This window comes from Peromyscus leucopus, chromosome 18 (assembly GCF_004664715.2).
Source record: "Peromyscus leucopus breed LL Stock chromosome 18, UCI_PerLeu_2.1, whole genome shotgun sequence".
In the NCBI taxonomy this organism is placed as follows: domain Eukaryota; kingdom Metazoa; phylum Chordata; class Mammalia; order Rodentia; family Cricetidae; genus Peromyscus; species Peromyscus leucopus.
In genome coordinates this window covers 4448138-4466212 of record NC_051078.1, presented here as the reverse complement: position 1 = coordinate 4466212, position 18075 = coordinate 4448138, and the positions used below count along the sequence as shown (strand labels likewise).

General features: G+C 46.9%; 1 protein-coding gene across 1 annotated transcript in view; it reads left to right on the top strand.

The window, feature by feature from the left end:
- The window catches only part of Lrig3 (leucine rich repeats and immunoglobulin like domains 3), a 51973-nt gene extending 36110 nt beyond the window's left edge, over positions 1-15863 (top strand). Inside the window, exons 10-19 of the mRNA XM_028886295.2 lie at positions 256-327; positions 2386-2457; positions 2940-3103; positions 6693-7013; positions 8291-8572; positions 9866-10318; positions 11002-11160; positions 13438-13581; positions 13678-13947; positions 15179-15863. Of these exons, the coding sequence (XP_028742128.1) occupies positions 256-327; positions 2386-2457; positions 2940-3103; positions 6693-7013; positions 8291-8572; positions 9866-10318; positions 11002-11160; positions 13438-13581; positions 13678-13947; positions 15179-15423 (2182 nt within the window). The 3' untranslated portion in view covers positions 15424-15863. The remainder of the gene's footprint in view (positions 1-255; positions 328-2385; positions 2458-2939; positions 3104-6692; positions 7014-8290; positions 8573-9865; positions 10319-11001; positions 11161-13437; positions 13582-13677; positions 13948-15178) is intronic.
- Positions 15864-18075: the final 2212 nt, after the last annotated feature.

Here is an 18075-nt window from a genome sequence, read left to right as displayed (position 1 = left end):
TATGAGCCCGTGGAGGCATTTCTCACTCAAGCTCCTACGTGGAGGTGTCTGTTGAATGCTTCGAAACTCGCGTTAAATCATGTGACTGAACATGATAATCAGGGGTCTGGTATTTCAAGTCACATTGTCTCCTTGAAGAAAACAGTGTTGTTCACGAAGGAGAATGGTCCCGTTTATAAGAGTTCTGCTCCTTAAATGGCTTTTTAAAAATTTATTACAATGTGATGGTTACCTTTTCTCCCTCCTATCCTCCAGAATACTCCAGGGAAACCGCATTCGATCTATTACCAAAAAGGCCTTCACTGGTTTGGACGCCCTGGAACACCTGTGAGTACCTGGAATTGAGTTCCCCCCAAGGGTGGTCCCAGACAGTTTCTGTTTATGACTCCTAAAATATGAAACAAACAGCCTCTGCCGACATCTCCCCTCTGCTATAAAACACGTTTGCACATCTACCTATCATCGGTCAGTCTTGCTTCCTATTTATCTTCTGGAGTTCACCTCTGTGTTTTCTGATACCATTGAGAACATCGCTCTGTTTACCATGTTTATTCGTCTTTATAAGTGGTGGCAACTTTAAAACAATCTACCATATATATATATTGGGCACGTCTCATAGTCTGGTCATCTTGCCAGGTCCTGAATATATAAGTATCTATTGTTCCATTTAGTATGTGCAGGAATACTGTTCGACAACCATTGCTGTCTTTTTAAAATGTTAAATAGAGTTCCTGAAGATTCATGGAAGATTCTTTTTAACAGTTAGGACGACTTGAATTTTCAAAAAGATCAAAAAACTGTCCTTGAGAGGGCCGCCGTGATGGAGATTTGTCCTGAGAACCTCTGTTGCTGCTGTCCACTGCTGCAGAACGGACAAACCAGCTCTCTTTCTCTCACTCCCCACACAGCAGTTGGGGATTGCTAGGAAAACACAAGATTAGGCTTTCTCTGGCTTCAGAAAGACCCTATAGCCCTTGACGACTCAATCCATGCCCCGTCTTCGGGCACCTTTGGCACACATTTCTGAAATGAGATTTCAGGGTAGAGGGCTTTCAGTTATAAAAGGAACTCTGAACATGGGGAGTATGGCTTAAATATTACGACAACTGACCCAGCCGACTGTTACTGTTAGCTTCACATTGGTTCACATTTGGATAGTCGGATCACAGTCGAACTTAGAGTATGCTCGCTCCATTGAGAAATGCTTGTAGCCAAAAGCCCTCCTATATGTTAACTCGGAGAAATGCTCTCATTTAAATACACACTTGGGTTGTACCTCACAAAGACTGTGTCTATCAGCCACCGCGTGGCCATCTCCCAGCTGTACCACTGGTTCTGAGAGAGACACGGATGGCCCAGCCCCACAGACAGAGCCACAGTTGGGAATTGCAGAATGAGTCTGCAGAACTGAGTGCTGCCAGGCCAAGCCAGGATGGCTGTTATTGAAACAGATTATTTTCAAAGGAAAGCTAGCCAAAGCATTTGTCAACTGGCCCGTTCCGTTTCTGGGAAAGTGGAATTAGTGGATCAGCGGAGTATTAACCTCTGCTTCAATTTTCTCTAACCTCCTCTGGTTCTCCTCGACTCTCCCTACCCAAGTCCAGCACCTCCGTTCTTTGCTTCTTAGTCTGCGGGGTCTCGTTTTAAAACCCACCCCCTTATACGCTGTGAACTGTGAAGAAAAGAAAAAAAAGAACAAAAGAAAAAGTAACCATTGTGGCTGGTAGTTTAATTCAGACTGCCTTAAGGTACTAGTTAAAAAGAAAGTCAACACAGAGTATCTTCTCATTTGGTGGATGACCTGCCTGGAATCTTACTTGCTTTAATGAAGGCATCTCACCTGAACATCACTGCTTTTGCCAGTGATGAGCTGCGTGTGACAAAATCAGGCTGGAGGGGGAAATCCCCACTTGTTCCAAGCTACGTAGGTCGGCCATCGTTCTCTGAGCCGCTTTAGGAATGCCTGTATGCGTGGATATCGAAACACACATCGCGGAACGTGGGCTAGGGAAGATTTTTTTTTTTTTAAATGCGCAATTATGAAGCATTAGGTTGCACACTTCATTAACAGCAAATTTGAATAATGAGAAATAAACAGCAGGCAGATCAGCCAGAGCCCTGGAGGAGTCAACGCCCTGGGCGTGGTGACAGAAATGATACTCTCTCCCCCGTGACTGAACCCATCTCTGGGTTCCTTGGTCAGAGCTTGCTGGGGGATTCCACTGCAATGGTCCCAGCCACACGTTTCAGCATGGAGTACTTGCTTGCTGAAGCGGGGGGTGTGTTTGTGGGGGGGGGGTGTGGGCAGTGGGGTGTGGCCCAGACCTTAAGGACACATCCTGGCCATGGTTCACCCTGACGTGTTTTGACCTGGCTGTTTTCCAGTGATCTGAGCGACAACGCCATCATGTCTCTGCAGAGCAATGCGTTCTCCCAAATGAAGAAACTTCAGCAACTGTAAGTGTTCCCTTTTTCTTCTTCTCCGGTTTCGCAGGAAGCCCCACAGGGGAGCTGTCATGTGATAGGTCATCAAAAAAAAAAGTATCTAGCGCATTCTTGACGTGATTGATGTTTAAACCAGGAAACAGGGGACGTGGGTTCTTTGTCCCCTTGGTTGCGACTGGAATTTCTTTTGCGCTCTGTTTTGAATTTGCAGCTGACGTCTGTGGGACCATATATAGTATGGTACCTAAATATAGCATTCGTTAGGAATTTTGATGTATCAGCACTTCTGCCTCCATAGGACAGTAAGAGCAATGGAGTCCAGAGGCCCCGCTCGCTCAGTGTCTCGCCTTCTGAGGCAGACTGTGGAATATTTACAACGTCGTGCATTGAGTTTCCAAAGTCCTCACTTGGTGAATACTTACTTAAGTTTGACGGACTTGCGGAAGAAATCTGCATTTCATACGAAGCCAACGGAATGTGATTCCTCTCCTCAGGCACTTGAACACCTCCAGCCTCCTGTGTGATTGCCAGCTGAAGTGGCTCCCGCAGTGGGTGGTGGAGAACAGCTTTCAGAGCTTCGTTAACGCCAGTTGTGCCCACCCTCAGCTCCTGAAAGGGAGGAGTATTTTCACTGTCAGCCCAGATGGCTTTGTGTGCGGTGAGTACAAGGATCACCCTTGATGTTCATTCATTTTTTTTTTTTTCTCTCCCACTTAATTTGTCCAAATAATGGTTTTGGAGAGATTCGTGTTCTCCGAATAGACCTTTGCTTTCTGCTGAGGTCGACGAAGTGGATCTAGAGGTGGCTGCCTGTCAGCATTTTACAGACGCTGGAGGAGTTCACCGACGTGTAACTTCGTATTTGTTTTAGCATCAGCGTGGTTTGGTGGCAGGAGAGAAATCAGATCGTGAATGAGTTGGACCCGACTCTTCTTCGTTTCCGCCGGCCGTCCACTGCTGTGGAGGCGTGTTACTGGCCTTTGACGCTGGTTGGCATATCAGCAGCCCTCTGTGGTGGTGTGGCGTTGACGCCGCTCTCTCTCGATTTTCCTGCTGTTATTTTTAGAGACCGTGGGAAAAAAATGGCAGTTCCTAGTAGCAGCTTTCAAAGACGGTCCCTGAGCCTAGGCGTTGCATTTCTTCTGCGTGTTGGTGGAGATCATGCCCGGGGCCTTGTGTGCCCTGAGCAAGGGCTCCTCCACCGAGTGGCATCACCAGCTCCCCTACTCCCCACTATTCTGTGTGTTTTTAATTTTGGAGATGGGGGTCTCACTGAGTTGTTCAGGGTAGCCTGGAACTCACTCCACAGTGCAGCTTCCTAAGTCGGTGGGTTCATAGCTACCAATCCAGGGAAACTGAAGGCGTCTTAACTGCCGCTTGCCCCTTTTTAAAAATCAATAATCTGTTTTAAAAAATTATTTTCACCCATTCATATATATAGGTATAAATCTCTTCCCCCATTATCCTTTCTCAGCCTTTTTCCCCCTGCCCACCAAACCCCCTTCTTCCAGAATCCATCTCCTACTTTCATGTCTTTTTTGGTGACCCACTGTGTTTAGTAAGTATCGTCTATGTGAGCATGATTGGTGCAGTATTTACTGGTGAAAGGGTAAAGCACGGTAGCTACCTGACTGCCCCCCCTCCCTCAGCAACTCTGGCTACCTATAGCTCTCAGGGAGGGGTAAGGTCCTCAGTAAGCTCCTCCCCCATCCAAGATGGCAACTCTTGTCTATAGGCTCTTAGGGAGGGGTGGGGCCAGCAATAAGTTCCTCCCCCATCCAAGATGGCCGGGTCTTGTGGTGCATTTTGCTTTCCGCTCTTTAAACTCTGGGGTTTGTTGAGAGGCTTGGAGGAGAGGAAATTCAGTAGCCAAGGAATTAGGACTGCTGAGACATGAAGCGTTGGTGGGTAAAGCCTTAGGAGGAAAGGCAAGTTTGAGTTTATTGTGAAATCATTTTAAGATCCATTGTCTTAGCAAACAAGAGTTTCCGTATTTGAAATCCTCTTGCCCAGAATTCCTCTGACTAGTGAGGAACAGACCATGGTTAACAAACAAAGTTCCCATCACCGATACAGTTTTCTGTCATAATACCAGGCAGCTCTTTACTCTTAGCTGCCAGGGAAGCCTTCATAAAAACAAATGTGTGTCTAAAACACAAAAATCAAGATTTGCTGAAAGTTAAGGCACGTGTGAGAAGAAACTCTAGGCCAGCATTTTACCCTGGCATTTAAAACCTGGCTACACACTGCTTTGCTTTTTTGATGTATGTATGTGTATCAGGTTGCAGAGTTTAATGGTGCCAGCAATTTTTGGAAATAAAACCTCTGGTGTAGGTTTGGGAACCTTGGCAGTCAGCCACCAAGGCCTACTCTGCTTCTTCTCCACACTCTTTACCTCACGGTTCCCTCACCCAGATATACGAACCCTGGTACTGTGAGACAAACCCAAGTGCTTCATCTGTACTGCTTGTTTGTTTGTTTTTTTTCCCCTTCTCCATTGTGAATCAGAACACTGATTTATGGGATGGAAATTTCAAAGAGTCACACAGAAGAAACTCCTGTTGAACAACCCACAGGCATAGGGTCGGAAGCTGGCAGCCAGGCCGTGGTCAGAGCAGCACCCTGCTTCCGTTCAGGGTCCTTCTGAAAGCTTGTGTTTTCAGATTCTCCGTTATCCAGAAACCCGTGTTGGGAGATCTGGTAGTTTCCTCCAGGGTTTATTTCGGCCATCTCTGAGAAACTGAAGTTCAAAAAAGGTAACTACTTCCAAAAAGTAACAGAGAACTAAAAATAGCTGCCCGGAATGAGAGAGTTGCCCAGCTCTAATTATAATGTAGCCCGACAGGCTGTGCAGCCGCCTGATTGATGGACTGTCCCACTTCAGGCCCCAGCCAGGGTGCTAGCTCGCACATGCTTTTTCATCTGCTTGATTTATTTTTGGCTTTTTTGTTTGTTGGTTTGCTTTTTGCTCATTACCATCTTTTCTTAATTTATGTGTGTGTGTGTGCCTGTCTGTCTGTCTGCTTGTGTGTTTCGTGTGTATTCAAGTATCCATAGGGCTAGAAGAGGAATCAGAACTCCAGTCACAGGCAGTTACGAGCTGAGCAGTGTGATGCTGGGAACCAATCCCAGGTCCTCTGCAAGAGCAACCAGGTCTCCAGCCACTTGTTACTGTCTTGATGATAGGGGTTTATGATTATTTGCCGTTGATGTTTGCTTGTGTATGTTTTATTGGCGAAATTAAGGCAACTCCACGTAGTTAAAAGGGAGGTTTATTTTGTGGGGTAACTCACAAGTGAAGGGATAGTTAACAGGGTCTGGGAAAGGTGTAGCGCAGTCCAGCTCTCTGGAGAACTCTGCTCCGTCTACCTCCAGCGTCCAGGGTCCAGGAACCAAGAGAGCCGGCTCATCCGGATCTGGGGTCTTCAGGGTCCTCTCCTGGCCCCACCTTGTAGGCATGACAGTTACCGTAGCCTCTATGGGGGTTGGAACTTCCAGATCAAGGCTGGAATGGCTACCCACTACAGTGTTTTACTTGATATTTTTAATGGAGAGCCTAAGCAAAAGATTGTAGTTGCTGAGAAGAACATTCAGGGATCATCTGTGAGCCTGGAAGTTTTTAAACTGCTTTTCTCTCTTCCTTAAAAAAAAAAATTCTTCTTACTCTTTATGGTGATTAATGTGGTAATTATGGTAATTATGCATGTGTGTGGGTATGCTGTGACAGTCCAGTACACGCAGAAGATGTCCTGTGAGCCGATCAGGCTACCCGGTAGGTCCATCACCTCAAACTTCAGTCATTTCTTTGTGCTGGCAAGATTGCAGATCCTCTCTACAGGCTCTTATAAAATAATCACTTAATTGCCGTCAGCCAGCGTTACCCCACTCCATCACTCGGGTTTAAATGCGGTCTAATTTCCCTTGTGCCTTCCTAACTGCTCTTCTTACGCTTACGCGAAATGCCAGACACGTGGCGTAAACTCTTAGGATCGTTTCAAGGTAACACTTCTCTCAGGTTGATCATGACGGAGCCTCCGTCTCCACTGGACTCCAGTCGGTTGCCTATGAGCATTCTCCCAGCTTGTCGTTCCACTCTGGGACAGCGGAGGTGTCTGTAAAACACAGGCATGAGGTCAACCCTGAGCTAGCTCTCTACTGTGTTGCCTGGTGTTGGCATTTGAGCGCGGGTGTTCTCTGGGGCCTTCAAGTGACTTTGTCTCCTCCTCTTCCTCCTCCCTTTTAAACAGACGATTTCCCCAAACCCCAGATCACGGTTCAACCAGAAACGCAATCGGCGATAAAAGGCTCCAACGTGAGTTTCACCTGCTCCGCTGCCAGCAGCAGTGACTCCCCGATGACGTTTGCGTGGAAAAAAGACAATGAGCTGCTGCAGGATGCTGAAATGGAGAACTACGCACACCTCCGGGCCCAGGGAGGCGAGGTGATGGAGTACACCACCATCCTGAGGCTGCACGGTGTGGAATTCACCAGCGAAGGGAGATACCAGTGTGTCATCTCCAACCACTTCGGGTCGTCGTACTCCGTCAAAGCCAAGCTCACCGTAAACAGTACGCGATCCCCTTTCCTCCAGTGTCTCGGGATACCCTTTAGAAACAGCTGCAGTGTCTGTCTGTTGTTCCCCTTACCCCCTCTCTCCCAGCAACCCCTGCTTTTCTTTCTCATAGTTTCCCACCTAGCTACACAAAATCACTACTCTTTATTATTTGTCTCTAAAGCAGTGATTTACTGAATTCACCTCTCTGAATGTGGCAGGGTGAACCAGAATGAACATGAGCCAGATACTTGTGCTCCCTCTGGGGTACTGTGATAGGTAGGGCCACACAGCATACTGCCTTTAACTCAGCTCTGGTTGTGAATACTGTCACTCCAGATGTATAGTTATGACTCTCAACAAGTGTCTTACCTTCGTACCTCTGTCTTCCACTTAGAGATGGGGGCGGGGGGGGGGGCTAGAGAGATGGATGGCTCAGCGGTTACGAGCACCATCTGCTCTTCCAAAGGACCCGGGTTCAATTCCCAGCACCCACATGAACTGTCTGTAACTCCGGTTCCAGGGGATCTGACACCTTCACACAGACACACATATGCAGGCAAAACACCAGTGCACATAAAAATAAAATAAAGAGATAGATGCTAAGTGCCACTTCCTAGAAATGTCACGATCCATTAATAAGGTAATGGGCGTATGTCAGTGGCTTGGCGCAGCAGCGTGGAGCTTGGGTAGTGGTCAGGAAGTGCATTCATAGCAGCCGATGTTAAACGGCAGTGCCGTAGCATCATTTGTGTGGCAGGTATACGATTCTACAATTCTAAGACTGCATTTTGGATGCTCTCTCCACTTTTAACAGTTAAGGTCTGCCTGGTAGGAGAAGATTTGGAATATGATTTATTAATGAATTTCATTGAGCAGGCAATTGCTAAGGCCTGGCGCATAGAAGAGTTTAGAGTACAGAACGGGATAAAGTCACAAAATGTTAGGTCCTGCAGGACCAAGGGGGGGGGTAGGGTAGAGGAAGTGAATGGTCATAGCACAGAGAGATTTATTGATTTGCCCAAGATCTCACACTTAATTATTGAGAAAACTAAGATTCGGCCAGAGGCTGGGTCCTGTGACCCGTGTGCCGCTCTGATTCCATCACACCTGCGCCGGGTGTTAACCCAGAGCGAGCTGTTTCATTTCTCAAGCTTAGTGTCTCTGTCTTAGAGCAATAACCCTGCCTTACGTGAGTCACGTGTCTCCTCGAGACACCTAGAAGGGGAGGAGCAGCGCGGGTGGACCCTTGCCGCCCCGGTCACACCTGCAATGCCCCCTTTGTGATTGCAGTGTTACCTTCCTTCACCAAGACCCCCATGGACCTCACCATCCGTGCGGGGGCCATGGCCCGCCTGGAGTGTGCCGCCGGGGGTCACCCGGCCCCGCAGATAGCCTGGCAGAAGGATGGAGGCACGGATTTCCCAGCTGCCCGGGAGAGGCGCATGCACGTGATGCCGGAGGACGACGTCTTCTTCATAGTGGACGTGAAGATTGAGGATATCGGGGTATACAGCTGCACGGCTCAGAACAGTGCGGGGAGCGTTTCTGCAAACGCGACCCTGACCGTGCTAGGTGAGACGGGCGGGGGTTTCTTAAGGCTCCGAGTCCCTCCTGAAGGCCCCCAACTCACCCAGAGACCCTCCATGTTAGCAGCTGTTGGGGGAAAAGGGGCGGATGAAGACCCAGAGAGTTCGGTCCTTCAAATGAACAAAGAGCCTCTGGGGAGCTTTGACCTCTAGGCGTCACTGGACATATTCAGGCCTGTGGCCAGGGAGGTGAATCTGCCCCCTTCACTCTGGAGTACATTCTCCAGTGTTCTCTTTGTGGGCGGGGATTATTCACAGCCATTGGTCATCTCAGTGCTGTAAAGAACATGTCAGAAAATGTCTACAGACAGACAGGGAAGACCCATTCTCTTGGCTCCACCTCCCGGAAGTCCCGGTTCTTACCGCCTACCTAAACAGGAGGTGTTGGTCAGATTTGGAACACGTTCATAATTCATGTGTCTTTGAGAGAGTTACAATAACCTACCGAGAGCCAGAGAGGAGGACCTGCCAAGATTTCCGTACAGACCTAGGTATCGGGCATGAGAAACTTAATTAAAAAAAAATAATAATAAATCGGCACGGGCCTGGAGAGGTGGCTCTGTAGTTAAAGAGTGTGTGCTGCTTTATAGACGACCTGAATTTGGTTCCCAGCATCCACACTGTCAATTCACACCTGCCTCTAACTCCAGCTCCGGGGAACCCACCGCCTCTGGCCTCCTCAGGAATCTCTCTTGTGTTCACATTCCCACACACAGACACGTGCATATCGTGCACATAGTTAAAAGTCATAAAAATAAATCTCTAGAGCGTTCTTTGCCTTTGTCCACATATCAACACAGTCTTGTGCACGAACTTAATAATTTTTTTTCACACATTTTCTAGACTTTAAAAACTGTTTTATCTTCCTACTACCAATTCACTAACCTTGGCATGAATGAGGAAGATTGAGATTTAAAAACTCATAAATTTGCCGGGCAGTGGTGGCGCACGCCTTTAATCCCAGCCCTCGGGAGGCAGAGCCAGGCGGATCTCTGTGAGTTTGAGGCCAGCCTGGGCTACCAAGTGAGTTCCAGGAAAGGCACAAAGCTACACAGAGAAACCCTGTCTTGAAAAACCAAAAGAAAAAAAAAACAAAAAAACTCATAACTTTTACCCTTAAGTCGTGGGATGAGTGGTGTGATCCGAGGTTACCTTGTTTGGGGCTCTTGAATACGCTTCTCTGAGGAGCTGTAGGAGTACACAGTTTAAATAAATTCACCTGCTAGGTCTTCTGTGAAACCCGGTTTTCACTTAGGAAATCCAAACCTTGTCCTTTCAGAGACACCATCATTTCTGCGGCCTCTGTTAGACAGAACTGTCACCAAGGGAGAAACAGCGGTCCTGCAGTGTATCGCCGGTGGGAGCCCACCCCCGAGGCTGAACTGGACAAAAGATGACAGCCCATTGGTGGTGACCGAGAGGCACTTTTTTGCGGCGGGCAACCAGCTGCTGATTATCGTGGACTCGGACGTCAGCGATGCGGGAAAGTACACGTGTGAAATGTCCAATACCCTGGGCACCGAGAGAGGCCACATGCGCCTCAGCGTGATTCCTACTCCGACCTGCGACTCCCCTCACATGACCGCCCCATCCTTAGACGATGACGGATGGGCCACCGTGGGCGTCGTGATCATAGCCGTGGTTTGCTGTGTGGTAGGCACATCCCTCGTGTGGGTGGTCATCATCTACCACACAAGGCGCAGGAATGAGGACTGCAGTATTACCAACACAGGTGTGTAAACACAAGCTTGGCCCGGGGTGCGGCAGTCATGTGTGTTTGTGGCTTTGTAAGCATTCCCTTCTCGGCTGTGTCCCAGTCTGAGCCTGTCTCAGAAGGGTGACTCATGGGCTACAAGCTGCAGGGATACGGGTAGCTAAAAACTAGACCCAGCCTGGAATACCGCTGATGCACAGAGATCAGTCTTTTTATTAAAACCTCATCAGGAAATCCTGATGGCTGAGAGGGAAAAATCCGAAGTGCAGAGTGAAATAGCCCTCCTCCAGGATGGTCACAGGGAGGCAGGAGCCCCCAGGGGGCTGGCTCACCCTCGGTGGAAGTTCTTTATGGCCTGTGTACACATGCACACGCAGTGGATTTTGCAATGAGGGTTGACGGCAAACTCTGCCACTGATGAAATGGAGAATGATCCAAGAGCTGGGTTAGTGTTTTTGAGGCATCACCTTTTGAACATGTGGTTTTCAAATTTGGGCAGGGGTGTATTTCGTGGGTAGTAAAGTCGAAATTAACTCATGGCCCAGAGCTGAGAAGCAGTCGTGGGCCATCCCTGGTTTTTCCAGGAGTAGATCTTCCTTTATGGATGATACAGAAACCAGAGCAGTCTGTAGTCTCCATCCTGCCAGCGCCGGAAGCTGTGGGGCAAGGCTGTTGATGCGAGTGCTGTTGTTTGATCACAGATGAGACCAATTTGCCGGCCGATATCCCCAGTTATCTGTCATCTCAGGGAACATTAGCTGACAGACAGGATGGGTACATCTCCTCAGAGAGCGGAAGTCACCACCAATTCGTGACGTCTTCAGGAGGTGGATTTTTCCTACCGCAACATGACGGTGCTGGTGAGTGTCTGAGACGTCCGTGGACAGTTGTGTTGAAGTCCCGGGGGGGGGGGGGGTCCCTAGATGTAATAGTAATTTCAGAAGAAACTGATAACAGTGATGAGGGCCTAGCTCAAGATTAGTAGCAAAACTATTAGTTCTCCCCCCATTTCCCCGTTCCCCTCCCTCTCTTTCTTTTCTCTTCTCTCTCCCCCTCCCCCTTCTCTCCTTCTCTTTTTCTTCTCTTCCCCCTCCTCCTCCCCACTTTCTGCTTTTCCAGAGTGGATATTAAGGTTTTATTAAAGACTAGATACTGTGGAAAGACACACATGAGTGAATTCTCAGAGAAAGGGAATCGCCCCCTCTGAGTAGGAACAGAGTCCTTTTATAGCTGCTCAGGGAATATGAGACCAATACAAGCAAAGCGTTAAAACACAGAAGAAAGGAAGCGAGGAAAATAGTAGGAAACGGAAATACCTCCCGTGCTCATGGGTTGGAAGAATCAATATTGAGGAAAATTGCTCTACTGTGAGAAGCTATCTACAGATGCATGGTAGCCCCACAAAATCCCAGTGTCAGGGCCCCGGAGAGATGGCTCAGCTGTTGAGAGCACTTACTGCTCCTCCAGAGAACTTAGCTTTGATTCCCAGTGGCTCGCAACTACCTGTAATTTCAGCTCCAGGGAAATCTGCTCTCTTATGTGCAAGCTCCTGTGCACGCACACATGTACACATACACGCACGCACACATGTACACATACACGCCCATTCTATATCCTTTTGTTAAATTCTTGAAAAACACTTTTTTAAAATGGTAAAAGAAGAGGAGGCAAATTAGGTCAAATTTAATTTCCCTGAGGGTGTCATATTTTCTTTACATCGGAATGTCCTGTGTTGGGAGTTTCTTACATAGTGTCAGAGGCCAGGTGGCTTCAAGTCTACTGGGGAAAGCGGGTGTCATACATGGTGCCTTATGTATTTGAGACTAAAGATGGAGGAGGCCGGATGCAGGAGCATCCCAGCCCAGACCGGTTCCCTGCGTTCACAGGCAGGTGCAGCACTTCCCAGACAGGTGGTTTGAAGGAAAAATACTGCATACACAGTGCTTGGACTCTGCATGGCAAAAGCTCCTGGGGCTTTTCTCAGTATTTTATCTTTTACCACCGTCCTTTATGGAGCGTCTATATTTGCTCTGTACCAGACTGCGTAGTTGGAAAGGAAGCATATGTGTTTTTCAGCTTCAGAATTTAGTCCTTGGTGAGATGGATACTCAACCCAAAGAACATAAAAGAAAGAAAGACAAGCCAACTGTGAAGATATTCTAGGAAAGACAGTCAGAGCAGAGGCAGCAGGCCCAAGCACAGAGTGAGTGTCAGGGTTGGCCAAGAACAGAGACCCAACCTCAGTCAGGTATAGGGAGGCTAACTGAGAACTCCTTAAGGGACAGGGCTGAGGTACCGAAGTGACAAGCTGGCCTGGGAAGGTGGCACCCTCCCAGAGCAGCTCCAAGGGCCACAGGGCACTTCTCTCTTAGACCACAGGGCGTCCATCCTCTGCCTCCTTGGCAACTGGAAGGAGACCCTGTCTGTAATCCTCCCGACTGCTATATCCACTGCTGACTGTTGTATGGTTCCATGATGTTGTTGGTTTGGTTTGGTTTGGTTTTTCCAGACAGGGTTTCTCTGTGTAGCTTTGGAGCCTGTCCTGGATCTCATTCTCTAGACCAGGCTGGCCTCGAACTCACAGAGATCCACCTGGCTCTGCCTCCCGAGTGCTGGGATTAAAGGCGTGTGGTTTAATTGAACGAGCAGGAGATATTTTGGTTCACCTTGGTTTTTGTGACTCAGCTTTGAGGTGGGACACTGAGAGATTACTAGTCAAATGTCAATCCCTGAGTCCGGTCATCTGGAACATTTTACAGGAAGGCGGCAGTGCTGAGCATTCAAACTATGGCTCTACACATAGATCCTTTTCCCTTAGAATCCAAATGGGCTAGCGTTGGCGTACCTAGCTCAAAGGCTTATCAGGACTTACTTTAGCAGCCCTGATGGGTGGATCCCAATTTGAAACATTTACCATCTGGACCCCAGGATAGCTTAAGTGGACCGTTTTGAGCCCAGCTGCATGGGCCTTAAAAAAAAAAAAGGAAAGAAAGAAAGAAAATCTTATGTATGTGTGTACTTTTTCTTTCTTATCACATTCTAGCCAAGTTTTCTTCTGTAAATTTGGGAAATCAGAACCAGAGAGAAGGTTGAATGGCATTTAATACAGTTTAGTGACTGAGATTTGTGTCTTAAAGGGACATGCCATATTGACAACAGCAGTGAGGCCGATGTGGAAGCTGCCCCCGATCCGTTCCTCTGCCCCTTTGTGGGCTCCACAGGCCCTGTGTACTTGAAGGGGAGTGTCTATGGCCCAGATCCATTTGAAGTTTATCTTCCAGGTATGACTTTCTTGATTGACTGGAGTTCTGTTCTCTGAAAAGACTTGGAGGCATGCTAACTGTATCTCTTTCTGTTGTGGGTCCCAACTCGAAAAGGTTGCAGTTCTGACCCCAGGATAGCCTTGATGGACCACTGTGAGCCCAGCTACATGAAGAAGGACTGCTTCCCGTGCGCTCATCCCTCAGAGGAGCCCTGTGATCGGAGCCTCAATAGCATCCCGTGGCCACACTCAAGAAAGCTCATGAACTCCATGTACTCTCAGAATGAGGGACCTGCCATTCAGACCCTGTGTTTAAACAAGTCTTCTTTGGATTTTAGTGCAAGTCAGGAACCGGGATCAGTTACTTCAAGTAACTCTTTCATGGGTAAGTTTATCAAGCTGGGAATCGCCTTGCTTCTTCTGACTCAAAACTCCATCCTGCTTTGGACAATGGTTTCATTTCTAATGTTCCTGTGGTATCCTCTGGATTGCAGATGTTTCTGAAGTGCATTCGGGGCTGGGAATTGTGTGTGGTTATGTATTTAATCTGTACCTAAGCCCCGGGAGCTTTCTGGGTTATGCTGTGTGTGGCATGTAGGAGACAAGAGTTAGGGGAATGACTTAGGAGCTGAGCTTGTCAGCCATGTGGAAAAAGTGGTTTTGGGTCCCGGCAGCCTGAGGGGTGGAGCTGTATTCTCTGCATGGTTGTGGTTTCGTACGTCTGGTGGCTTCTAACTGAACTCACAGTGGAAGCCGGGAACGCGGCACCCTACCTCGCCTGGCTTCAGACAGTTGAGATAATCTTTGGGAGAGGCCCGCAACGCTCACAGAGAAAGCCAGGGCCATTAAACAACAACTAGCACCTCAGGTAGATTGTGATTACCCCCACCCCCACCCTGGTCTTGTGTGTGGGAACAGTTGGAGGGAAGAACTGAGAGTGAATGCTCTTTTTACTGAGCAAAGCAATCAGAAAACAGGCCTCCACATGCCCGGTGTGCTCTGGTGTCCTTGGCTTGTTTTTAAAAGGAAAATTCCAAACCATTTTCCTTCAGCGTTTAAGAAATTTTACCCCTTGTTCCAGTATGATTACGTATATACCTTCCCGAAGGGGAGGGGAAAAAAATGAAAGCATGTTTTGTAGAACTAGGGTAGAAGTTTTAGTTGATTTGTTGATGTTTTGCTGCAGTTGAAAAAAAAAGGGTAAGACAAGAGTCTGTGGAAAGACACTGGCTGAGTATTGTGCAATCGCCCTTCTTGGAGATTCATGGGTTCACAGATCCTCAAGCCAGGGCTCCGGGACCATTTTTCAATTGAGAGACTTCAAGAACTTCAGTGTTCAGTGACTAATGTTACTAAGGGTCACGAGAAAACATTAAAATGGATTGATTTATGTGGTGGTTTTGAATAAGCAGGTGTGCGGGTGTTCTGTGCATAGTATTCTGTGGTAGTCTAATATTCTGTAAATAGTGTATCCACAGCAACACCTACACCTGCATAGGACTCTGGGAAAACAAACTTATTCACGTTCGTGGAAGCATGCTCGCTCTTTGTTCGGTGTGTTCATTTCTATGCTGGCAAAAGGCCCCACGTGCTCATGGGAATTTCTTTCCTTGCAGGTACCTTTGGGAAACCTCTGAGGAGACCTCACCTGGATGCATTTTCGAGCTTTGTGAAGCCACCGGACGGTCAGCCGAGGCCCTTTCATGTGAAAGCAATTTCCTCTCCCGAGCTGGACTCTGAGTCAGAGGAGGACGAGAAAGACAGGACAGATTTTCGGGAGGAGACTCACAGGTGTACTTATCCACAGATATCAGACACTTACAGGACTCCAGACTGCCAGCCTTGTGACTCGGGCACATAGACTGGACGGGAACAAGGGGAATCGATACACTACCTCATCTGGGCTTCTATTTAAGAGACACAGAATCGAATCCTATGTTTTTAAAATGGACTTACAAAGTTTAAAAAAAGGAAAAAAAAAAGCTTTATTTATACAGATGAACCAAAATTACAAAAAGTTATAAAAATTTTATACTGGGAATAACTTTCATATAAAAATGCGTTTTTAAAAAGTATTTTATAACTTCGTTTTATATGAAAAATATCTTATGTAAATTAATGGCGTAAGTCCATGACTATTTTATGTATTTTTATAAAGCCAGATTTCTTTTTATTGAGAATGAGTACTGAAGCCTTTTAAATAACCCTGCCTTACCCCCCCCCCTTTTTTTTTTTTTGGATAGAGGCCACTTCATTCTATTTTGCACATTACATTTAATAAAATGTATCATTTGGTGCCAAGCCCCATTTATACAATAATAGATTTTACCGTTTTCAATGCGTTTTGGACCTATTTCATTTGTGTTATCACGTGTCAAATGAATTAAAAGTTAATGTATTAAAGTACAGCCAGAGGACCCATTCAGCCCACCCCACCCCGTGGATGGTTACGAGACTGACGTCACGCGATTCGCAGCCACGCACGCTCCAGGAGAAGGAGTTGCAGCCATCAGGAGCGTATCCCTAACGTCACAAACAGAAGAGGATGCAGCCGTCCGGTCACAACTGTCGCTCAAATGATTCCACAATCCATGTTTCCTTAATAATGCTAATGCCTTGTGGCCCAGTACCTAATGTCTGTCGCAGGAGTTCCCACCCACCATGGCTTGTGTTATAGCCAGAAGGCTCTTTATCTCCTGTCTCTGCTGTGGAAAGGGCCACAGGGAAGGTGAGCTTTCACCCACAGTTGTTGTGGGATGTCATCCCACCCTTTCCTGCCCTTACTAGTCTCCACGGGATTGTGGTTGGTGTACACACAGTGACGTGGTCAGGCTGTGCACAGTGCTTCTAAAGTATTTTGAAGCATTTTTATTTTTTTTTTAATGAACATATTTTACTGACTTTGTCATATGCCAACTCTACTTCGCTGAAATTTAAGATATTGAACCTGTCACCTCAACACTTACAGTCTTTTAAGGTCTTTGTCTCAAGCAGTATGAAGGGAGAACGCTATATCCCAAGCTCAATCACGAAGGAAGGAAGGAAGGAAGGAAGGAAGGAAGGAAGGAAGGAAGGAAGGAAGGAAGGAAGGAAGGAAGGAAGGAAGGGGAGATTTTCAACACTACCCTCACTGAGAGCAACAGAACAGATAAAACTTACTACACTTGACGTCTCTGGGGATAAAACTGGACTTTTATCCTTAGGAGACTCTAGTTAGTGCGTGCCATTTAAAGAAAACACTCCGGCCCAAGATAAGTTGCCATGCCGGGAGTTAGTGTAGCAGTACCAAATTTAAAAAAATCAAAACTTGAAGACGTGTGGGTTTCAGCCATTTGCAGTTTTTTTTTTAAGTAAACTAAAAATAGTACTTGGGAAAGCGGGATCTTCTGCGAGGACGCAGTGGAGGTAAGATCTTCCTGCTGGGTGTCCTTCTCTATTGAGAGTCAGGAGCCCAAACCTAGGTCACAGGAAGCTTCCCCTTTCATTTAGACCTTGGAATCAAAGACAGGAAGTACATCCCTCCCTGGACAACCAGCGAGCAGTGGAAGAATTGATTTCCTGTGCTTTGTCCTTATCAAACTCAGATAAAATTTGAACCCTTACTGTGAATTTGTCCACATTGTTAACCCGACATGCTCCGAACATGTGCTTCTTAATTATGAACTTCTTTTGAAGTTTTTTGTTTTTTGTTTTTTGTTTTTTTTTCAAAATTTGGTAGAAAAGTTTAAGTCAACACCTTAAGCTGAAATGCTGGATTATTGGGTGAACAGACGGCTCAGCAGGATAGAACCCTTGTTGATTTCACAGAGGGCCCAGATTCAGTTCCCAGCACCCGCATGGCGGTTCACGACTGTCTATAACTCTAGTTCCAGGGGTGTCTGATGCCCTCTTCTAGTGTTACAAACACCAGACTTACACAGTGCACAGACGTGTTTGTAGGCAAACTCACACAGGAAATAAAAAGAAGTCTTTCTTAACACAAGATAAAACTGGGTTCTTCAACGTAATTTTACTATGCTGGTTGGCCAAACTTGTGGATCGGATATGAATCTTATCTGTCTAGAAAAAGGAGAACTCAGTTCCTCTGATAATCAGCAAGAAAAGAGTGTGCACTGTGTTGATACCTCCCATCGGATGAACAAATATGTAGATATTAAGTTCTAAAATAATATAAAGGTAAGGGTGAATCTTAAATCCCTTGGTCTGCCCATTTTATTTTTGTGATGCTGGGGGTCGAACCTAGGGCCTCCGTCAAGTGCCTTATCACTGAACTGAACCTCCATCCTAAGGTTTGGTTAACTTCTAAGTAGAATTCTTCAACTTTCAGCATAGCTTTTTCTCATACAAACATATCTTCATAGACGTTCACAGAACTTCGGTTTCTTTGTCCATCCCACTCTTGATGCTAAAGAGATTTATTATGTGTGATCTTGACCTGTGTAAGATCTTGGGATAGCTCTCAAGAGCATCCACAATTAGATGTGTGGTTTTCATTGTCTTCCTACAGAAGAAA